Source organism: Artemia sp. Qi Xiang Cuo, chromosome 2 (assembly GCF_049724085.1).
Source record: "Artemia sp. Qi Xiang Cuo chromosome 2, ASM4972408v1, whole genome shotgun sequence".
NCBI lineage: Eukaryota > Metazoa > Arthropoda > Branchiopoda > Anostraca > Artemiidae > Artemia > Artemia sp. Qi Xiang Cuo.
The window spans coordinates 66,546,426-66,571,541 of NC_142795.1; the positions used below are offsets into that span (position 1 = coordinate 66,546,426).

Consider the following 25,116-nt stretch of genomic DNA (forward strand, 5'->3'; position numbering starts at 1 on the left):
AGAGAAAATTGAGTGTTTTAAGTAAAAGTTTGTTAGTATTAAAGGGAAAATGTGGAGGATTCGAAGAGAAAATTTTTTAGTATTTAGGCAACCGTATAACTTTTGTCAGAAAAATTACTATCATAATAAAATATTGTTCTTTCTAAGAACAATTTAATACCATGGACAAAAAACTTGTTACTTCTCATAGATAGCTAGCTATTATTGGTGAAAAAATTGTAAATTTTAAGTGAAATTTAATATCATGGACGGAAAGGATGATGTTATTATAAAAAATTTGTTACTGTTAACAAAATATATATTACTTCTGAGAGAAATTTGAGTGTGTTACGTAAAAGTTTGTTAGTATTAAGGAAAAAGTTGTAACTCCGATGAGGAAATTTGTTAGTGTTATGAAAAACTTGCTACTTCTGACAGAAAACTTGTTATCATAAACGAAAAAATCGTTACTTCGAAGAAAAATCTGGTATCTTTGGCAGAAAACATTGTACTTCTTACAGAAAACTTGTTATCACTGACGAAAAATTGTTACTTCTATGAGAAATTTGATAGTGTTAAGTAAAAGTTTGTTAGTATTAATATAAAAGTTGTTACTTCAAGGAGAAAATCTTTTAGTGTTAAGGAAAATGGCTACTTCTAAAAGAAAACTTGTTATCATAAACGAAGATATTGTTATTTCTAAGAAAAAATTTGTCTCTTTGACAGAAAACTTGCTACTTCTAACAGAAAACTTGTTATAACTGACTGAAAAACTGTTACTTCGATGAGAAACTTTGTTAGTGTTGTGGAGAACTTAGTACTTCCGACAGAAAACTTGTTATCATAGAGGAAAAAGTTGTTACTTCTAAGGAAAATATGGTATCTTTGAAAGAAAACTTGCTACTTCTAACAGAAAATTTGTTATCACTGACGACAAAGTTTTTACTTCTAAGAGAAATTTATTATCATTGACGGAAAGGTTGGTGCTTTTAAAAAAATATATTACTGTTAAGAAAATACCTATTACTTCTAAGAGAAATTTTAGTGTGTTAAGTAAAGGGAAATGTTAATACTTCGAAAAGAAAATTTGTTAGTGTTAAGGAAATCTTATTACTTCTGTTAGAAAACTTCCTATCATAAGGAAATATTGTTACTTCTAAGAAAAATTTGGTACCATTGACAGAAAACTTGTTACTTCTAATAGATAACTTGCTATTATTGGTGAAAAAATTGTAGCTTTTAAGTGAAATTTATTATCATTGACGGAAAGGTTGGTGTTATTAGAAAAAATTTGTTACTGTTAAGAAAATATATGTTACTTCTGAGAGAAATTTGAGTGTGTTACGTAAAAGTTTGTTAGTATTAAGGAAAAAGTTGTAACTCCGATGAGGAAATTTGTTAGTGTTATGAAAAACTTGCTACTTCTGACAGAAAACTTGTTATTATAAACGAAAAAATTGTTACTTCTATGAAAAATTTGGTATCTTTGACAGAAAACATTCAATTCTTACAGAAAACTTGTAATCACTGACGAAAAATTGTTACTTCTAAGAGAAATGTGATAGTGTTAAGTAAAAGTTTGTTAGTATTAAGGTAAAAGCTGTTACTTCAAGGAGAACATTTTTTAGTGTTAAGGAAAAATTGCTACTCCTAACAGAAAACTTGTTATCATAAACGAAGATATTGTTATTTCTAAGAAAAATTTGTCTATTTGACAGAAAACTTACTACTTCTAACAGAAAACTTGTTATAACTGACGAAAAATTGTTACTTCGATGAGAAACCTTGTTAGTGTTGAGGAAAACTTGCTACTTTCCGACAGAAAACTTGTTATCATAGACGAAAAAGTTGTTACTTCTAAGAAATATATGGTATCTTTGAAAGAAAACTTGCTACTTCTAACAAAAATTTTGCTATCTCTGACGACAAAAGTTTTACTTCTAAGAGAAATTTATTATCTTTGACGTAAAACTTGGTGCTATTAGAAAAACTTGTTACATTTAAGAAAAACTTGTTACTTCTAAGAGAAATTTGATAGTGTTAAGTAAAAGCCTATTAATACTAATGAAAAAGTGGTTACTTCGAAGAGAAAATTTGTTAGGGTGAAGGAAAACTTGCTACTTCTGACAGAAAACTTGTTATAATAAACGAAAAAAAATGTTACTTCTAAGAAAAACCTAGTATCTTTGACAGAAAACTTGTTATCACTGACGACAAAATTTTTACTTCTAGAGAAATTTATTATCATTGACGGAAAGGTTGGTGCTTTTAGATAATATGTTACTGTTAAGAAAATACCTATTACTTCTTAGGGAAATTTGAGTGTGTTAAGTAAAAGTTTGTTAGTATTAAAGGGAAATTGTTAATACTTCGAAAAGAAAATTTGTTAGTGTTAAGGAAATCTTGCTACTTCTATCAGAAAACTTGTTATCATAACGAAAAATTGTTACTTCTAAGAAAAATTTGGTATCATTGACAGAAAACTTGTTAGTTCTGATAGATAACTTGCTATTATTGGCGAAAAAATTGTAACTTTTAAGTGAAATTTATTATCATTGACGGAAAGGTTGGTATAATTAGAAAAAATTTGTTACTGTTAAGGTAATATCTGTTACTTCTGAGAGAAATTTGAGTGTGTTAAGTAAAAGTTTGTTAGTATTAAGGAAAAAGTTGTAACTCCGATGAGGAAATTTGTTAGTATTATGAAAAACTTGCTACTTCTGACAGAAAACTTGTTATTATAAACGAAAAAATTGTTACTTCTATGAAAAATTTGGTATCTTTGACAGAAAACATTCTACTTCTTACAGAAAACTTGTAATCACTGACGAAAAATTGTTACTTCTAAGAGAAATTTGATAGTGTTAAGTAAAAGTTTGATAGTAATAAGGCAAAAACTGTTACTTCAAGGAGAAAACTTTTTAGTTTTAAGGAAAAATTGCTACTTCTAAAAGAAAACTTGTTATTTTAAACGCAGATATTGTTATTTCTAAGAAAAATTTGGTCTCTTTGACAGAAAACTTGTTACTTTTAACAGAAAACTTGTTATAACTGACTAAAAATAGTCTCTTCGATGAGAAACTTTGTTTGTGTTGAGGAAAACTTGCTACTTCCGACAGAAAACTTGTTATAATAGACGAAAAAGTTGTTACTTCTAAGAAATATATGGTATCTTTGAAAGAAAACTTGCTACTTCTAACAAAAATTTTTTTATCACTAACGACAAAATTTTACTTCTAAGAGAAATTTATTGTCTTTGACGTAAAACTTGGGGGTATTAGAAAAAATTTGTTACAGTTAAGAAAAAACTATTACTTCTAAGAGAAATTTGATAGTGTTAAGTAAAAGCCAATTAATATTAATGAAAAAGTGGTTACTTCGAAGAGAAAATTTGTTAGGGTGAAGGAAAACTTGCTACTTTTGACAGAAAACTTGTTATCATAAACGAAAAAAATTGTTACTTCTAAGAAAAACCTAGCATCTTTGACAGAAAATTTGTTATCACTGACGAAAAAAAGGTTACTTCTAAGAGAAATTTGATAGTATTAAGTAAAAGTTTGTTAGTATTGAGGAAAAAGTTTTTACTTCGAAGAGAAAATTTGTTAGTGTGAAAGGAAAACTTGCTAATTCTGACAGAAAACTTGCTACTTCTGACAGAAAACTTGCAATCATAAACGAAAAAATTGTTGCTTCTAAGAAAAATTTGGTATCTTTGACAGAAAACTTGACAGTTCTAACAGAAAATTTGTTATCACTGACGAAAAATTGTCACTTCTAAGAGAAATTTGATAGTTATAACTATAACTCTGATACTGTTAAAAAACTAAATTTTGCTTTGATGAGAAAAGTATCCTGGGTTAAAGAAAATATGCTACCTTTGACAGAAGATTTTTTATTATTATCGGAAAGAAAATATGCCTTAACGAAAAATTTGATGGTTTTAATTGGAAGTTTTTTAGTATTGAGAAAAAAAATGTTACTTCGAAGACAAAATTTGTTAGTGTTAAGGAAACCTTGCTACTTCTGACAGAAAATTTGTTATCATAAACGAAAAATTTGTTACTTCTAAGAAAAATCTGGTATCTTTGGTAGAAAACTTGCTAATTCTGACAGAAAACTTGTCATCATAAAGGAAAAATTTGTTACTTCTAAGAAAAATCTGGGATCTTTGGCAGAATACTTTCTACTTCTTACAGAAAACTTGTTATCACTTACGAAAAATTTTTACTTCTAAGAGAAATTTGATAGTGTTAAGTAAAAGTTTGTTTGTATTAAGGCAAAAGTTGTTACTTCGAGGAGAAAATTTGTTAGTTTTACGTGAAAATTGCTGCTTCAAACAGAAAACTTGTTATCATAAACGAAGAAATTGTTATTTCTAAGAAAAATTTGGTATCTTTGACAGAAAACTTACTATTTCTTAAAGAAAACTTGTTATCACTGGCGAAAAAATGGTCACTTCTCAAAGAAATTGGATAGTATTAAGTAAAACTTTGCTAGTATTAAGGAAAAAAGTTGTTACTTCGAAGAAAAAATTTGTTAGTGTGAAAGGAAAACTTGCTAATTTTGACAGAGAACTTGCTATCATAAACAAAAATTGGTACTTCTAAGAAAAATTTGGTATCTTTAACATAAAACTTGTTAGTTCTAACAGAAAATTTGTTATCACTGACGAAAAAATGGTTACTTCTAAGAGAAACTTGATAGTATCAAGTAAAAGTTTGTTAGTATTGGGGAAATAGTTGTTACTTCGAAGAAAAAATTTTTTAGTGTGAAAAGGTAAACTTGCTACTTCTGACAGAAAACTTGCTATCATAAACGAAAAAATTTTTACTTCTAAGAAAAATTCGGTATCTTTGACAGAAAACTTGATAGTTCTAACAGAAAATTTGTTATCAACGACGAAAAATTGTTACTTCTAAGAGAAATTTGAAAGTTGTAACTAAAACTCTGTTAGTGTTAAGGAAACAATTGTTACAATTTTTTTGTAAGAAGTAGCAAGTTTTCTGTCAAAGATACGAGATTTTTCTTAGAAGTAAAAATTTTTTCGTTTATGATAAAAAGTTTTCTGTCAGAAGTAGCAAGTTTTCCTTAACACTAACAAATTTTCTCTTCGAAGTAACAACTTGTTCCTCAATACTAACAAACTTCTACTTAAAACTATCAAATTTTTCGTAGAAGTATAATTTCTTTACGTTCACGATAAAGTTTTCTATCAAAAGTGGCAAGTTTTCCTTAACATTAACAAATTTTCTCATCAAAGTAACAATTTTTTCATTAACACTAACAGAGTTTTCTGTCATAGATACCAAATTTTTCTTAGAAGTAACAATTTTTTCGTTTATGATTGCAAGTTTTCTGTCCGGAGTAGCAAGTTTTCTGTCAGAAGTAGCAAGTTTTCTTTCACACTAACAAATTTTCTCTTCAAGGTAACAACTTTTTCCTCAATACTAACAAACTTTTACTTAATACTATGAAATTTCTCTTAGAAGTAACCATTTTTTCGTCAGTGATAACAAGTTTTCTGTCAAAGATACCAAGTTTTTCTTAGAAGTAACAATTTTTTTTCCGTTTATGATAAAAAGTTTTCTGTCAGAAGTACCAAGTTTTCCTTCACACTAACAAATTTTCTCTTCGAAGTAACAACTTTTTCCTTCATACTAATAGGCTTTTACTTAACACTATCAAATCTCTCTTAGAAGTAATAGATTTTTCTTAACTGTAACAAATTTTTCTAATATCCCTAAGTTTTACATAAAAGGTAATAAATTTATCTTAGAAGTAACAATTTTTCGTCATTGATAAAAAAAATTCTGTTAGAAGTAGGAAGTTTTCTTGCAAAGATACCATATCTTTCTTAGAAGTGACAACTATTTCGACAATGATAACAAGTTTCTTGCCTGAAGCGGCAAGTTATCCTAAAAACTAACAAAGTTTCTCATAGAATCGAAAATTTTTCGTCAGTTATAACAAGTTTTCAGTTAGAAGTAGCAAGTTTTCTGTCAAAGAGACAAATTTTTTCTTAGAAATAACAATATCTTCGTTTATGATAACAAGTTTTCTGTTAGAAGTAGACAATTTTCCTTAACACTAAAAAATTTCTCCTTGAAGTAACAACTTTTACCTTGACACTAATAAACTTTTACTTAACACTATCAAATTTCTCTTAGAAGTAACAATTTTTCGTCAGTGATTACAAGTTTTCTGTAAGAAGTAGTAAGTTTTCTGCCAAAGATACCAAGTTTTTCTTAGAAGTAACAATTTTTTCGTTTATCATAACGAGTTTTCTGTCAGAAGTAGCAAGTTTTCCTTAACACTAACAAATTTCCTCATCAGAGTAACAACTTTTTCCTTAATACTAACAAACTTTTAATTAACACACTCAAATTTCTCTCAGAAGTAATAGATATTTTCTTAATAGTAACAAATTTTTTCTAATAACACCAACCTTTCCGTCAATGATAGTAAATTTCACTTAAAAGTTAAAATTTTTTCGTCAATAATAGCAAGTTATCTATTAGAACTAACAAGTTTTCTGTCAATGATACCAAATTTTTCTTAGAAGTAACAATTTTTCGTTATGATAACAAGTTTTCGGACAGAAGTAGCAAGATTTCCTTAACACTAACAAATTTTCTTTTCCAAGTATTAACATTTTCCCTTTAATACTAACAAACGTTTACTTAACACACTCAAATTCCTCTTAGAAGTAATAGGTATTGTCTTAACAGTAACATATTTTTCTAAAAGCACCAACCTTTCCGTCAACGATAATAAATTTCTCTCAAAAGTAAAAATTTTGTCGTCAGTGATAACAAATTTTCTGTTAGAAGTAGCAAGTTTTCTTTCAAAGATACAATATTTTTCTTAGAAGGAACAGCTTTTTCGTATATGATAACAAGTTTTCTGTCGGAAGTATTAAGTTTTCCTCAACACTAACAAAGTTTCTCATCAAAGTAACAAATTTTCGTCAGTTATAACAAGTTTTCTGTTAGAAATAGCAAGTTTTTGGTCAGAGAGATAATTTTTTTTCTTAGAAATAACAATATCTTCGTTTATGATAACAAGTTTTTTGTTAGAAGTAGCCATTTTTCCTGAACACTAAAAAATTTTCTCCTTGAAGTAACAACTTTTACCTTAATACTAACAAACTTTTACTTAACACTATCAAATTTCTCTTAGAAGTAACAATTTTTCGTCAATGATTACAAGTTTTCTGTAAGAAGTAGAATCTTACCAAATTTTTCATAGAAGTAACAATTTTTTTGTTTATGATAACAAGTTTTCTGTCAGAAGTAGCAATTTTTCCTTAACACTAACAAATTTCCTCAGCAGAGTAACAAATTTTTCCTTAATACTAACAAACTTTTACTTAACAAACTCAAATTTCTCTCAGAAGTAATAGATATTTTCTTAAGAGCAACAATTTTTTTCTAATAACACCAACCTTTCCGTCAATGATAATAAATTCCACTTAAAAGTTACAATTTTCTCGCCAATAATAGCTAGTTATCTATGAGAAGTAACAAGTTTTTTGTGCATGACACAACATTTTTCTTAGAAGTAAAAATTTTTCGTTATGATAGTAAGTTTTCTGAAAATAGTTACACGATTTCCATAATAATAACAATCTTCCTTTTCGCAGCCTTCACATATTCCCTTAATACTAAAAAGAGTTTACTAAGAACGCTCAATTGCTTCTGCAAATTATTAGGCATTGTCGAAACATTAACATATTTGTCTCAGCTAACCCGACTTTCCGTCAATGATAATACATTTATCTTAAAAGTAATAATTTTTTCGTCAATGATAAATATTTGTGTGTTGGATGTAACAATTTTTCTGTCAAAGATAAAAAAAAAATTCTTAGAAGTCACAATTTTTTCGTTATGATAACAAGTTTTCTGCCAGAAGTGGCTTATATTTTCTTAAAACTAACAAACTTTCTTTTCGAAACATCAATATTTTCCATTACTACTACCAAACTTTTACTTAACACTAACAGACTTTCTCTTCGATGCATAAACCTTTTTCCTTAACACTAACATACTTTTACTTAACACACTCAAATTTCTCTTAGAAATACCACTTTTCGTCAGTGACAACACGTTTTCTGCTTGAAGTAGCAAGTTTTCTGTCAAAGATACAAACAATTTTTTCGTTATGATAACAAGTTTTCTGACAGAAGTAGCAAGTTTTCCTTAACATTAACAAATTTTCTCATCAAAGTAACAACATTTTACCTTAGAACTAACACACTTTTACTTAACACACTCAAATTTTGCTTAGAAATAACACTTTTGGCAGTGATAACTAGTTTTCTACTTGAACTAGCAAGTTTTCTGTCAAAGATACCAAATTTTTGTTTTAGAAATGACAATTATTCGTTATGATGACAACTTATCCACTAGAAGTAACAAGCTTTCTTAGAAGTAATAATATTTTTTTCGTTATGATAAGACGTTTTCTGTCAGAAGTAGCAAATTTTTCTTAACACTAACAAATTTTTTCTTCGAATTATCAAGGTTTTCTTTAAAACTAACACACTTTTACTTAACACACTCAAATTTCTCTTATAAATAATATTTTCGTCAATGATAACACGTTTTTTGTTCAAACTAGCAAGTTTTCTACCAAAGATACCAATTTTTTTTAATGGTCGAAAGTGATTTGAAGGAAGCTAACCCCCCTCTCACGCCCACCTTTTCCCCAAACACATCCAATCAAAATTTTTAGATAGCCAGCTTGTTCAACGTAATTAAAGTATTGGAAATTCTGGTCTTTAAGGACACCCCCCACAGCCCTCAGGGCAAGGTTTGTAAGTTATGCCCTGGGGGCAAATAAAGTTTTTATAGAAAGCAATGTTGTAGAAACATCAAAAAGGGTTCATTCGATTGAAAATTGAAAGGGCTAGTCCCCTTTGTAATAGTCGAAAGTGATTGAAGGGCACCTAACCCCCCTCTCACGCCGACTATTTCCCCAAACACATCCAATCAAAATTTTGAGAAATCCATTTCGTTCAACATAGTTGAAAGTTCTGGAAATTAGGTCTTTGAGGATGATAACCCCCTCATAGCCCTCAGGGCAAGGGTTGAAACTTGTGCCCTGGGGGCATATAAGGTTTTTTAATAGTCGAAAGTGATTTTAGGGCAACTAACCCACCTCTCGCGCCCACCATTTCCCCAACCACATCCAATCAATGTTGTGACATAGCCATTTGTTCAATGTAGTTGAAAAGTCCAGAAATTATGTCTTTGAGGATGACACTTCCCCCACAGCCCTCAGGGCAGGGGTTGTAAGCTACACCCTGGGGCATACAAGGTTTTTATAGAAAGCGTTGTTGAAGAAACTTCAAAGAGGGCTCATTCGATTGGAGATTAAAAGGGCTAGTGCCCTTTTTAATAGTCGAAAGTGATAGGAGAGCAACTAACCCCCCTCTCACGCCCACCATTTCCCCAAACAAATCCAATCAAAATTTTGAAGTAGGCATTGGGTTCAGCGTACTTAAAAGTTTTTATAATTAGGTCTTTGAGGATGAAGCCCCCCCCCCCCCCCACAGCCCTCAGGGCAAGGATTGTAAGTTATTTCCTAGGGGGATTTAAGGTTTTTATAGAAAGCGTTGTCATATAAACTTCAAAAAGGGCTCATTCAATTGGAAATAAAGAAGGCTAGTGCTCTTATTAATAGTCAAAAGCAATGGGAGGACGAATCCCCCCCCCTCACACCCAAAATTTCCCCAAACACTTCCGATCAGCATTTTGATATAGCCATTTTGTTGAAGGTAGTTGAAGGGTCAGAAAATTGTGTCTTTGAGTATGACGACCCCCCCCCCCCCCTCACAGCCCTCAGTGCTAAGGATGTAAGTTAAGCCCTGGGGGCATGAAAGGTTTTTTATAAAAAGCATTGTCATAAAAATTTCAAAAAGACTCATTTTTTTTGGAAATTGAGAGGGCTATTGTCCTTTTTAATAGTCAAAAGTAATTGGAGGGAGAATCACCCCCCCCCCCCCCTACACCCATCAGTTCCCCAAACATTTCTGATCAACATTTTGATATATCCATGTTGTTCAATGTAGTTGAAAGGTCTGAAATTTCTGTCTTTGAGGATGACACCCCCCCACCCTGATAGCCCTCAGAACAAGGGTTGTAACTTATGCCCTTGGGGCATGTATGGTTTTCATAGAAATTTTTGTTGTAGAAGCTTCAAAAAGGACTCATTTCATTGGAAACTCAGAGGACTAGTGCCTTTTTTATTAGCCAAAAGTGATCAGAGGGCAAATGCCCCCTCCCAATTTCAATTTCACATATGTTATAAATTATTTGCGAAAATATATTCTTAAGCATATGACTAATATTTGATGTTTGTCTTTTCTAGGTTCCCTTTTAAGGCAACTTGGAAGAAAAAACTTCAGTTTCATGTAAGTAAGTTATTAATTATTTAAAAAAAATTGTTCTTAATCATATGACTAGTTTTTGATATTTGTCTTTTTCATGTTCCCTTTTGAGTCAACCCAGAAGAGAAAAGCTTCAGTTTCACATAAGTAAGTTATATATTATTTTAAAAATTGTTCTTAAGCATTTGACTATATTTTCTTTTTCATGTTCCCTTTTGAGTCAACATGAAAGAAAAAAACTTTAGTTGCACATAAGTAAGTTAGAATTTTAGTAAGTTGCAAAAATATATTCTTAAGCATATGACTAATATTTGATGTCAGTCTTTTCCAGGTTCCCTTTTGAGTCAACTTGGAAGAAAAAAGCTTCAGTTTCAAATTAGTAAGTTATAAATTATTTGAAAAAAAAAATGTTCTTACCCATATGACTAATTTTTGATATTTGTCTTTTTCAGGTTCCCTTTTGACTCAACCCAGAAGACAAAGGCTTCAGTTTTACATAAGTAAGTCATAAATTATTTGAAAAAACTGTTCTTACCCATATGACTAATTTTTGATATTCCCTTTTGAGTCAACCCAGAAGACAAAAGCTTCAGTTTCACATAAGTAAGTTATAAATTATTTGAAAATTTTTTTTTAAGCATTTGATTATATTCTCTTTTTCATGTTCCCTTTTGAATCAACATGAAAGAAAAAAAAAACTTTAGTTGCACCTAAGTAAATTAGAATTTAGTTTTCAATAGTTCACAAGCATATGACTAATATTTGATATTTGTCATTTTCAGGTTCTTTTTGTAGTCAAAAGAGTTCTTAGTAGTGATAGTGGTAGTAGTAATTTAGCAACAAATACAATTTTTTCAGTCACAAAAGAATGAAAGAGCCCACAAGTCAATCCAGATGCTGAAATCCATACCCTCTTTATTCTTTTTGTTGCAAGTACAAAGAATGTCCAAAGCAGTGCAAAATGCAGGAGCTCTCTTGGAACTCCTGGCTCAGGGAACTCCAAGCAACATGTTCCTTAGTCATATTTATAGTGCATTTGACACACTGACAAGAGGGGCCCGGCTATTGACAGACAATACTACCACTAACTAGGCCAAACACTTTATAAGTATTGTAGCTCATCTTACTGGAGACAAAATATTATGGTCAGCAAGGCTGCAAGACACAATAGACAAGGACCTTACAAAATCCCAAATCCTTCTGAAGACATGTTTCTGCAAAGAATCCTAACCATCACACCATTCCCAACCTCAGACATAATGGCATAACCCACTCATTGCCAATAGATAAGGCCAATGTATTAAATACCCAGTGTGCCTCTGCCTTCACCATCCCACCTTGTTCAACTATCCCTGCAGCACAATCAAACTTAATATGTCATCCAATGCCAAAATTATCAATTACCAAAGATTTGGTCTTAAATAGCCTGGAAAAACTTGTTGCTAATAAATCCAAGGGATCAGATGGAATACACCCAAGGCTTCTCAAAAAATGCTGAATTGTTCGCAGTTCTCCTTTGTGTAGACTCTTCCAGCTGCCCCTACAAAATGGAGAACTACTGTCAGATTGGAAAAAGTCCTATATAACACCAATCCACAAAAAAGGCCCCAAAGATAATGCAGGAAATTACCATCCTATTAGCATTACTTCTGCAGTTGTAAAGGTGCTTGAGAGATTTGTTAATAGAACTCTAATTCAGCATTTGGAAAATAATAACATCCTCACTTCCAATCAACTTGGCTTCAGATCTTTAAGATCTGTTTAAGCTAATCTCATACATACATACAAGTATATTACATCATTACTGGATAACAATTTACCTGTCAACATGGTGCTCCTGGACCTCTTAAAAGCATTTTACAGGGTTTGCCATGAATTCGTCATCACCAAACTAAAAGCAGCAGCTGTTGATAATGTTATTGTCCATTGGATACAAAGTTTCTTTTCAGAAAGAACACAAGTTGTAAGAGTTCACAACTCTCAAGGTGTCCCTCATTGCTCCTTGTCTACAATTGTTTTAAGCAGCATTCCCCAGGGGATTATTCTTGGGCCAAGTCTCTTCAACTTATGTATAAATGATGTATCCAATCTTCTCTCAAACCTCTTCACTCTTTATGCTGATGATTCAAAACTTGTTGGTAAAGCAGCCACAACCTCTGACTGACAATCTATTCAGAAGGACCTTAATATTCGTGGGACTTGGGCTGATACATGGCTCCTCTCATTCAATATTGACAAATGCCATGTAATCCACTTTGGTAATCATAACACACATCAGCAATACCATCTCCAAGGTAACCCCCTTTTTGCAGTCTCTGAAGAAAGAGATCTTGAAGTCATTGTTGATCATCAACTAAACTTCAGCACCCATGTAAAATCTGTACTATCATCTGCCCTCCAATCTCTTGGAATGATCAAAAGAACTATCTCTAGCAGATGCCCAAGTGTGTTTATGAAGCTCTGTGACTAGAGGTCATTCCAAAAAGATCTTCAAGCAATGCTCCTTAGTCCAAGAAAGAGCCATTTTTTCAGCCAACAAGTAATGAACTTGTGGAATCTACTCTCTGAAAATACAGTGGCTGCTGATTCAACAGGCCATACAGCTCCAATGTTTTATTATTATTATTTTTTTTCCCAAGAGGCACTTCATATGGAAGGGGTCATCGTTGAAACTTCAAAGGGGGCTCATTCGATTGGAAATCGAGAGTTCTAGTGCCATTTTTAATAGTCGAAACTGATTGGAGGGCAACTAGCCCCCCCCCCACGCCCATCATTCCCCCAAACACATCCAATCAAAATTTTGAGATAGCCATTTTGTTCAGCGTAGTTGATTTCCAGATAGAAAATATATTTTTGAGTATGACACTGCCCCACAACCCTCAGAGCAAGGGTTTTAGGTTATGCCCTTGGGGCATATAAGATTTTTGTAGAAGGCGTTGTCGTAGAAACTTCAAGACGGGCTCATTCGATTGGAAAGTAAAGGGCTAGTGCCCTTTTTAATAGTCGAAAGTGATTGGAGTGCAACTAGCCCCCCCCCCCATGCCCATCATTTCCCCAAACACATCCAATCAAAATATTGAGATAGCCATTTTGTTCAGCTTAGTTGATTTCTGGATAGAAAATATATTTTTAAGGAGGACACTCCCCCACAACCCTCAGGGCAAGGGTTTTAAGTTATGCCCTCGGGCATATAAGATTTTTATAGAAGGCGTTGTTGTAGAAACTTCAAAAAAGGCTCATTCGATTGGAAATTCAAAAAGCTAGTGCCCTTTTTAATAGTTGAAAGTGATTGGAGGACAATTAGCCGCCCCCCCGCCCATCATTTCCTCACACACATCCAATCAAAATTTTGAGATAGCCATTTTGTTCAGCATAGTTGATTTCCAGATAGAAAATATATTTTTGAGGAGGACACTCCCCCACAACCCTCAGGGTTGTGGTGCCCTTTTTAATAGTCAAAAGTGATTGGAGTGCAACTAGCCCCCACGCCTATCTTATGGCAACATTTAGTTTTTAAACATGAAGTCAAATGGGAGGGTGGGCGTGGGAGGGGGATTAGTTTTCCTTCAATCACTTTCGACTATTAGAAAGGGCATCAGCCCTTTATATTTTCAATCGAATGAGTCCTTTTCGAAGTTCCTACGATGACTCCTTCAATACAAAGTGCCCTGATCAAACAACAACAACAACAAAAAAATAATACATTATACCCACAACGATTTTTACTATAAAAATGTCAAGCCTTCCAATCACTTTCGACTATTAAAAATGGCACTAGACCTCTCGATTTCAAATCGAATGAGCCCTTTTTGAGTTTCTACGACAACACTTTCTAAACAACCCTTATTTGCACCTGGGGTACAAATTAAAACCCACCTAAAAGGCTGTGAGGGCGTTTGTCATCTTCCCAGAGCTCACTTCCAGAACTTTATACTACGTTAAACAAAATGGCTATCTGAAAATTTTGATTGGATGTGTCCGGGAAAATGGTGGGCGAGAGAGGGGTGTTAGTCTTTCTCCAATCACTTTCAAATATTAAAAAAGGCACTAGCCCTTTCAATTTCCAATCAATGAGCCCTTTTGAAGTTTCTACGACAACGCATTGAATAAAAACCTTATATGCCCCCAAGGGATAACTTACAACCCTCGCCCTGAAGACTGGGGGGGGGGTTGTCATCCTCACAGACCTAATTTCCAAAACTTTCTACTACGGTGAACAAAATGGCTATCTGAAAAGCGATCACTTTCAACTGTTAAAAAGGGCACTAGCCCTCTCAATTTCCAATTGAATGAGCCCCTTTTGAAGTTTTTACGACAACTCTATCATTAAAAACCTTATATGCCCCCAGGGCATAACTTATGCCCTGGGGACTTTGGGGGTTTGTCATCCTTAAATACATAATTTCCAGAACTTTCAACTACGTTGAACAAAATGGATATCTCTAAACTTTGATTGAATGTGTTTGGGCAAATGGTGGGCATGAGAGGGGTTTATTTGCCCTACAAACACTTTCAACTATTAAAAGGGCAATAGCCCAATCAATTTTCAATTGAATGAGCCCTTTTGGATGTTTTTACAACATCAATTTCAATAAAAACCTTACATGCTCCCAGGGCATAACTTAAAACCCTTGCCCTGAGGGTTGGGGGGGGGGGGGGGTATGGGTTGTCATCCTTAAAGACCTAATTTCCAAAACTTTCAACTGCGTTGAATACAATGGCCATCTAAAAATTTGATTGGTTGTGTTTGGGGAAAAGGTGGGCGTCAGAGGGGGGTTAGTTGTCCTCAAATCACTTTTGACTATTAAAAAGTGCACTAGCCCTTTGAATTTTCAATCGAACGAGCCCTTTTTCAAGTTTCTATGACAAACATCTCAATAAAAACCTTATATTCCCCCAAGGCATAACGAATAACCCTTGCCCTGAAGACTGTGGGGGGGGGGGGGAATGTCCTGCTCAAATGTATAATTTCCTGAACTTTAAACTGCGTCAAACAAAATGACTATCTAAAAATTTTGATTTGATGTTTGGGGAAATGGTGGGCGTGGAAAGGGTGTTAGTTGCCTTCCAATCACTTTCGACTATTAAAAAGGGCACTAGCCATTTCAATTTCAAATCGAATGAGCCCTTTTTGAAGTTTCTGCGACAACACGTTCAGAAAAAATCTTAGATGTCACCAGGTCGTAACTTACAACCCGTGCCTTGAGGGTCTTGGGGGAGTATCCTCCATAAAATTATATTGTTTATCTGAAAAGTAACAAAACGGAACAATATGACGATCTAGAAATTTTGATTGGATGTTTTTGAGGAAAAGATGGGCGATAAAGAGCGGTTAGTTGCCTTCAAATCACTTTCGACTATTACAAACGATATTGAACTTTTGAATTTCCAATCAAATGAACTCTTTTTCATGTTACAACGGCAAAGGTTTCGATAACAACTCACATGCCCCCGGGGCATAACTTATAACCCTTGCCCTGAAGACTGTGAGCAGAGTGTCCTGCTCAAAGGTATAAAATCCTGAACTTTAACTGCATGGAAAAAAATGGCTATTTCAAAATTTTGATTGGATGTGTTTGGGGAAATGGTGGGCGTGGTAGGGGTGTTAGTTGCCTTCTAATTAGTTTCGAATATTAAAAAGGGTACAAGCCATTTCCATTTCTAATCAAATGAGCCCTTTTTGAAGTTTCTACAACAACTCTTTCTATAAAAACTTTAAATGCCCCCAGGGCATAACTTACAATCCTTGTCCTAAGGGCTGTGAGGGGGTTGTCATCCTGAAAGACATAATTTCCAGAACTTAAAACTACGTTGAACAAAATGGCTATCTCAAAAGTTTGATTGGATGTGACTTCAAAAAAGGCTCATCCGATTGAAAATTCAAAGGGATAGTGCTCTTTTTAATAGTCGAAAGTGATTGGAGGGCAACTAGCCCCCACCCCCCACGCCCATCATTCTCCCAAACACATCCAATCAAAATTTTGAGATAGCTATTTTGTTCAGCATAGTTGATTTTCAGATAGAAAATATGTTTTTGAGGAGGACAATCCCCCACAACCCTCAGGGCAAGGGTTTTAAAATATGCCCTGGGGGCATATAAGGTTTTGTAAAAAGCGTTGCCGTAGAAACTTCAAAAAAGGCTCATTCGATTGGAAATTCAAAGGGATAGTGCCCTTTTTAATAGTCAAAACTAATTGGTGGGAAACTAGCCCCCCACCACGCCCATCAGTTCCCCAAACACATCCAATCAAAATTTTGAGATATCCATTTTGTTCAGCGTAGTTGATTTCCAGATAGAAAATATGTTTTTGAGGAGGACAATCCCCCAAAACCCGCAGAGCAAGGGTTTCAAGTCATACCCTGGGGGCATATAAGGTTTTTATAGAAGGCGGTGTAGTAGAAACTTCAAAAAAGGCTCATTCGATTGGAAATTCAAAGGGCTAGTGCCCTTTTTAATATTCAAAAGTGATTTGAGGGCAACTAACCCCCCCTCTCACGCCCACCTTTTCCCCAAACACATCCAATCAAAATTTTGAGACAGCCATTTTATTAAACATAGTTTGAAGGTCTGGAAATTAGGTCTTTGAGGATGAAAACTCTCCCACAACCCTCAGGGCAAGGGTTGTAATTTAAGGATTCTCTGAATCCTTCATATTATTTTTTATGGAAGGGATACTCATATAAACTTTAGAGAGGGCTCATTTGATTGGAAATTGAAAGTTCTTGTTCACTTTTTAAGAGTCAAAAGAGATTGGAGGGTAACTAGCCCCCCTCCTCCTCCACGCCCTAAATGCATCAGATAAAAATTTTGTTAAAAATAGTTGAAAGGTTAAGTAACAAAACTCTGGCATCAACAAAACTCCCCAGGGCCCGGGGGCAGGAAGGGATTCTCATATAAACTTCAGAGAGGGCTCATTTGTTTGGAAATTGGAAGTTCTAGTCCAGCTCTTACGAGTCAAAATCGATCGAAGGGCAAATACCCCCCCCCCCGCCCTTTGAACTAATTCTGTTTATATCTGAATTTAGACTACGTTAGAGACTACGCCCCCCTAACGTAGTCTAAAGTAATGTAATTTACTTAATTAATGCAAGATTGCGTTAATTAAACTTGCTCCTGACACAAGTTTATCGGCTCAACTTATTTTGCCCCCCCCTAAAAAATCCTGGATCCACTCCTGGTGTAAGGGCACTATAAATTTTAAATTGTAATTCAATGAACCCTGTTCCAAAGTTTATGCAACCACCTCATATAATTGGGGGAGCATATTCCATGGCTGGGAAATTTTTGCTGGGTGGAATTTAATGCAGGGGAATTATCAGCAGGAAAAGAAAATGTTCTTTGAGGAGGGAGGAATTTCCCAGGGGTGGGTTTTCAAAAATTAACAAAAATTAACAAAAAATTAACAATTTAAAAAAAAATTTTCTGAAAAAAAGTTTTTCAAAGAAAAGTAAAGGCCATTTTAAACTTAAGCTCAGGAGATACGAATACCTGTTAAAATTCAAACTCAAAATGACCAGAAAATACTATTAAACAATAAATGAAACTCAAAACAAACAGAAACTAAATAAACAATCATAGCAAAAACATACAACAAGTAATAATATAAATAAATAAATAGATCTTAAAGCAAGTAATGCTTAGATTGAACATGAAAAGCAAGCTTAAAACAAAAAAAAATAGTTTGCTATTAAAGTATAAATGAAACTTAAAATGAACAGAAATTAGATAAACAATCAAGGTGAACAAACATATAATATATATTAATGTAAATGAATAAATAAATCTTAAAACAAGTGAAACTTAAATTGAATATGCAAATCAAGTTTGAATCGAATAAAAATAACTACAAACAAGAGTTTGGGTATCGCCTCACTGCAGAAGCCTAAAACCTAATGCGTCATTGGCGCTTTACTTAAAACAAATTATATTAGAAATGTTTTCTTTTGTACTTAATATTGAAAATAAATATTAAAATTACAGTAAAATTTTGAACTGATGAGCTTTCAGCAATTAATATTATTATACATCAAATATTCAGTTTAATTTATTAGTTTTTTCCAAGATTGGTCAAGAAAAATATAGTTTCACTACAAACAAAAATTGGATACTGCCCCCTTCTTTAACTGCAAAAACCAAAAGCCTTCTGCATCATTGGCGCTTCACTGAAAACGAATTACTCTTATATTACAAATTTATTCTTTTCCAGTTCTTACAGCATTGAAAATGGAAATAAAAATTACAGTGAAAAAAAAATCTTGAACTGATGGATCTATCAACAATTAATATCATTATATATCTAATATTCAATTTGATTTTGTTTATACTTACCAAGACTGTTCATGACTCATATAGTTTTCAGTAAGGTGCCAATGACGCAGTAGGTTTTAGGCTTCTGCAGTGAGGCGATACCCAAACTCTTGTTTGTAGTTATTTTTATTTGATTCAAACTTGATTTGCATTTTCAATTTAAGTTTCACTTGTTTTAAGATTTATTTATTCATTTACATTAACATATATTGTATGTTTGTTCACATTGATTGTTTATTTAATTTCTGTTCATTTTAAGTTTCATTTATACTTTAATAGCAAACATTTTTTTTTAAAGCTTGATTTTCATATTCAATCTAAGCATTACTCGCTTTAAGATCTATTTATTCATTTATATTATTACTTGTTGTATGTTTTTTGCTATGATTGTTTATTTAATTTCTGTTTGTTTTGGGTTTCATTTATTCTTTAATAGTAATTTCTGGTGGTTTCGAGTTTGAATTTTAACAGGTATTCATATCTCCTGAGCTTAAGTTTAAAATGGCCTTTACGTTTTTTTGAAAAACTTATTTTTTGCAAAGTTTTTTTTAATTAATTCAAGAAAAATCTAGACAAAGAATGGCTACAGCAAGAGTTCCTATACAACTGGGAAGCTGGTGAGTTCTCAACCAAAATTTAGCAAACAATCCAAAGAAGTCATAATGGAAAATTACAAGGATGAAAATCCTTAATTTTGCTCCAAGCTGCAATTTAAGGCATTTAAGGTACTACATTGGTAATTTCTAGTTTATCTCCTTTTTGCTGTCTTGGAAAGGGGTTAGGTTAGGAAAATAAAACTTTCAGTAATGAATCCACAGCCAAAACTGTTCTATGGGAGAGTATTGCCAAGCTTCTATATTAACCCTCTTCTGATTTCTAAGTCTTAGAAATTTGTCTACTTGACAGGTATTGAAACTGACCTATTAAAATTTTGACAAAACAACATTTTACATTGATTTCCAGTTATCATTTCTTTTCCTCTGGTTTTAGTTCTGAAAATACAATTCTTGTTATTTGAGCAGAATTTAAACCATATCAATGGTTTTTTCTAACTTTAGGAAATGTATTTATAGATCTTTGAAACCTCATACATTGTTATGGAGCAAAGTTGTGAAGCTGAAAACAAATTTAACTTCATTTAAGCAGAAGATCTGTTTAGGGTGAATTTTTACCAAATCATATTAGGCCTATTGAGTTTAAAAAAAAGTGAATATACCATTCAATAGGCCTACCTTTTTTTATGCTGATTACAAATATAATTTCTATCGGAAATGAATTTTAGTCCCCCCCCCCTATATATGTCAATTCAGGATATATATTTGCACATATGGGGGTGGGGATTAGGTTAGATTAGGGGGGGGGGCTGAAATTCAAATCTGATATTAATGATTATTATATTCATAATCAGCATAAAAAAAGGCATCAAAATGTGTATTCACTTTATTCTTAACTCAATAACATGATTTGGTAAAAATTTACCCTGTTTTGTAAGGTTTCATTTTTACAACACAAGGATTTGTAAAGGTCATAAAAATTCACTATCACTGCCTAGATAGAGAAGAAGTGGACGTAGGTATTTCAAAATATCTTCCTGGGACATACTTTAGTCTGTAGATCCATCCCTGAAGGTTTCATTTTCCTAGCCCCTTGTGATATAGGCTATTTTTTATTTTCTATCTGATTTCTCTCTTGTAACATAGCTTAAATTTGCTAACTAGCCTACGCTCCAAGGCTGTTGATGGTTCGCCACGAAGTTTCTTTTCTAGACTGACACATAATTTTAGATTGTTCCCTAGGAATGGAGCTAAGAGTTCATACTTAATTTGCATGTTTTCCATTCAATAATTGATCACACAAAGGCAATTTAAATGTTTTGCCTTTATTCAATACTGCCGAAATATCAAAAAAGTGAGCCAAAGCTACTGAAAAGGGACGGTAAAGATTAGCCCGATAATATTTGGCCCCATATCCTACCTGTTTTTATTGTATTCATTCCATGGGTGCCCATGAGCTGAATTTTGGGAGGGGGCTTAGATGGTCTACTTGGCACTTCCAATGCTGCATATTCCCCTCATATAGGAGCCCAAGGTTCATTCATCTTGAAATTGTATTGGTCCATTATGATACAATTAAAAGTAAATTACTTCTGCAACTGTGACTTGTGTCTTTTTTATATCATCCTAAACATTTTCCAGAAGGACAGTTTTTCAAGAAGGAGAGGTCATCCCCTAAGACTTTACTATAAACGTGTTAATACTAGACTGCGAAACAATTTTTTTTCTTCAACCATGTGACTGGCCCATGGAATTCCCTTAGCCAGAATACAGTCATGTCTCCTAATACTGCCGCCTTTAAGTCAACTGTTGACGGAGATTGATGTATCAAGTCTGGTGCACAGTTTGGGATAAGTCTTATGAGCTGAGTCACAGTAAGACTCAATTGTGATTCCTCATGGACATATTTCTGATTGCTTGAGTTCATCTCTATGTGGGTGACTGTCTTTTCTTGTATTTATTTATTTTAGTGCTAGTTGCGCCTAACTTGCAAAACACTTGATCAGCCTTTTTTACTAAATTGCGCAAGCTTATTATTTAATGTAATTAATTAAAAAAAAGACTTTCCAAAGAATAAGTTTTACAAAGAAAAGTAAACGCCATTTTAAACTTAAGCTCAGCAGATACAAATACCTGTTAAAATTCAAACTCAAAACGACCAGATATTACTATTAAAGAATAAATGAAACCCAAAACGAACAAAAACTAAATAAACAATCGTGGCAAAAAACATTCAACAAGTAATAATATAAATGAATAAATAGATCTTAAAACGAGTAATGCTTGGATTGAATATGAAAATCAAGCTTAAAACGAAAAAAAATATTTTGCTATTAAAGTATAAATGAAACTTAAAATGAACATAAATTAAATAAACAAGCAATGCAAACAAATATACAATATATATTAACGTAACTGAATAAATAAATCTTAAAACGAGTGAAACTTAAATTGAATATGCAAATGAAGTTTGAATCAAATAAAAATAACTACAAACAAGAGTTTGGGTATCGCCTCACTGCAGATGCCTAAAACCTACTGCATCATTGGCGCCTTACTTAAAATTATACGAGTCTTGAACAGTCTTGGAAAGCATAGACAAAATCTAATTGAATATTAGATATATAATGATATTAATTGTTGAAAGATCCATCAGTTCAAGATTTTTTTTCACTGTAATTTTTATTTTCATTTTCAATCCTGTAAGAACTGGAATAGAATAAATTTGTAATATACAAGTAATTCATTTTCAGTGAAGCGTCAATGGCGCAAAAGGCTTTAGGTTTTTACAGTTAAAGAAGGGGACAGTATCCAAATTTTGTTTGTAGTGAAACTATATTTTTCTTGACAAATATTGGAAAGAACTAATAAATTAAACTGAATATTTGATATATAATGATATTAATTGCTGAAAACTCATCAGTTCAAAATTTTACTGTAATTTTAATATTTATTTTCAATATTAAGTACAAAAGAAAACATTTGTAATATAATTCAATTTCAGTAAAGCGCCAATGACGCAGTAGGTTTTAAGCTTCTGCAGTGAGGGGATACCCAAACTCTAGTCTGTAGTTATTTTTATTTGATTCAAACTTGATTTGCATATTCAATTTAAGTTTCACTCGTTTTAAGATTTATTTATTCATTTACATTAATATATATTGTATGTTTGTTTGCATTGCTTGTTTATGTGTGTGTGTGTGTGTGGGTGTGTTTGTGTGTGTGTGTGTGTGTGTGTGTGTGTGTGTGTGTGTGTGTGTGTGTGTGTGTGTGTGTGTGTGTGTGTGTGTGTGTGTGTGTGTGTGTGTGTGTGTGTGTGTGTGTGTGTGTGTGTGTGTGTGTGTGTGTGTGTGTGTGTGTGTGTGTGTGTGTGTGTGTGTGTGTGTGTGTGTGTGTGTGTGTGTGTGTGTGTGTGTGTGTGTGTGTGTGTGTGTGTGTGTGTGTGTGTGTGTGTGTGTGTGTGTGTGTGTGTGTGTGTGTGTGTGTGTGTGTGTGTGTGTGTGTGTGTGTGTGTGTGTTTGTGTGTGTGTGTTATGTAACAATTAATGGCTCACCCTACCTATCGAATGGGCTGAACTCAAATGTACTAATTAATGGCTTAGGTGACCAGTTGCATGGGCAGACGTCAGAGAAGAGTGCCTGCCGAGTGAAGAAGGAATGAATTGCTAGTATATAAGCAAGTATTGTAAACAATATAGTTAGTTGAATTCTGACTACGGATTAAAACGGTTCAAAATAGCTTTGACTACTTTATAATATCTTGTGGCAGCAAAGGGATCCGTTCCCAAGGTGAGCTCCTTCTTTCCGAGTTCTGTTTCCGAAGAAAGACTACTTTGAATCTCTGCTTTCGGGTGTAGTTCCGAGCAGAAAATTCACTAATTTGTTTCTGTTTCCGAATAAAAATCTCTTTCTTGTTTTCGTTTCTAATTTCTGTTTTCGGCTTCACTTCCGAACAGAAATCCCTTTCTTGTTTTTGTTCCTCATTTCTGTTTACGGGTTTACTTCCGAACAGAAATCCATTTTTATTGTTTTACTTTTTTGATTTCTGTTTACGGGTTCGGTTTCGAACAGAAACTCACTTTTGTTTTCGTTCCAATTTGTGTTTACAGGTTTATTTCTGAACAGAAGTCCATTTTTATTTCTTATCTGTGTTTACGGGTTTAGTTCCGAACAGAAATCCATTTTTTGTTTTGTTTTACGTTTGTGATTTCTGTTTACGGGTTCAGTTCCGAATAGAAATTCACTTGTTTTTGTTCTAATTTCTGTTCACGGGTTTACTTCCGAACAGAAATCCGTTTTTTCTTCTGATTTCTGTTTACAGGTTTAATTCTGACAGAAATTCTTTCTCTCTCTCTCTCTCTCTATCTCTCTATCTCTCTCTCTCTCTCTCTCTATCTCTCTGTCTATCTCTTTTTCTGTCTTTCTCTCTCTCTGTCTCTCTTTCTTGTCTTTTTTCCTGATTTCTGTTTACGGGTTTACTTCCGAACAGAAATCCATTTTTATTCTTCTGATTTCTGTTAAAGGGTTTACTTCCAAACAGAAATCCACTTTGGTTTATATTTATAATTAAATAAAAAAAAAACAAGTTTTTTAAACTTAAAGTAACTAGCGACATTAAAACTTAAAACGAGCAGAAATTATTTCGTATATGAAAGGGGCTGTCCCCTCCTCAACGCCTCGCTCTTTACGCTAAAGTTTTTTATTGTTTTAAAAAATAAAGTTGTGAGACAGAGTCAAACTTTAGCGTAAAGAGCGAGGCGTTGAGGAGGCGACAGCCCCTTTCATATACGAAATAATTTCTGCTCGTTTTAAGTTTTAATGTCGCTCCTTACTTTCAGTTTAAAAAACTTGTTTTTTTTTATTTAATTTCTGATCGTTTTTTAGTTAATGCACCTTTTATTTTGGCTCGCCGTCATTGAATAAGTAAACAAAATTTGCATAAAAAATTTACTTTTCTTTTGCTAAATGGCTGTCTCTAAATTTGGTTCTGACGTAATTTACGAATTAACTTCCGTAACGAACTTCTATATTCGTATATTTTTCTTCTGGCAAAAAATAAAAAGTTGCATATTTTTGCAGATATGAGCATGAAACCTAATTTACAGGGTTTTCTGATACGTTGAATCTGACGGTGTGATTTTTATTAAAATTCTTTCACTTTTAGGGGATGTTTCCCCCCTCTTTAAGAAATAAGGTAAATTTTCTCAGGCTCGTAGCCTTTGATGAGTAATACTAAACTTAATAAAATTCATATATTTAGAATCAGCATTATAAGCCCATTCTTTTGATACATTTATTTACATCAAAGTTCCGTTTTTAAAAGTTTTGCTAACTATTGAGCCGTATCGCTTGTTTTTTTTTTATTTTTATTGTTTTTTTTTTTTTGTTTTTTTATTATGTATATCTTATTACGTATATGATGGGGTTCTCCCCTTAGTCAATACCACGCTCTTTACGCTAAAAGTTAAAAAAATTTTTAATTCACAAACTCCTGAATCACAAAGGCCGTTTAATTAGAATAGATAGCTCTTTTGAAGGCACTAAAAAAAACTGTAGCGTAAAGAGCGAGGTATTGACTTGGGGGAGAACCCCCTCATATACCTAATAATTTCTGTTCATTTTAAGTTCTAATGTTGCTCTTTACTTTCAGTTGAAAAAACTTGTTTTTTTTATTTAATTTCTGATCGTTTTCTAAATAATGCTTGGAAATACGGCACCCCCTTCATAGAAATATCCCTTACCTCGAAGAAACATCCTCCACAGAAAGATTCTCCCGAGTAACCCCCTCCTTCAGCCCCCCTCCACCAGAAAAAAAATGCTTCCTGAAAATGTCTGTATACTTCCCAATAACCAATACAATATGTAAGCAATGGGCAAAGTTCATA

The 25,116-nt window shown here is 33.0% G+C and overlaps 1 protein-coding gene across 1 annotated transcript in view; it reads right to left on the bottom strand.

Moving 5' to 3' along the window:
- LOC148955521 (sialin-like) overlaps positions 1-20,546 on the bottom strand; it is a 30,110-nt gene extending 9,564 nt beyond the window's left edge. Inside the window, exon 1 of the mRNA XM_089108227.1 lies at positions 20,496-20,546. Coding sequence (XP_088964353.1) covers positions 20,496-20,515 — 20 coding nt within the window. The 5' untranslated portion in view covers positions 20,516-20,546. The remainder of the gene's footprint in view (positions 1-20,495) is intronic.
- Positions 20,547-25,116: the final 4,570 nt, after the last annotated feature.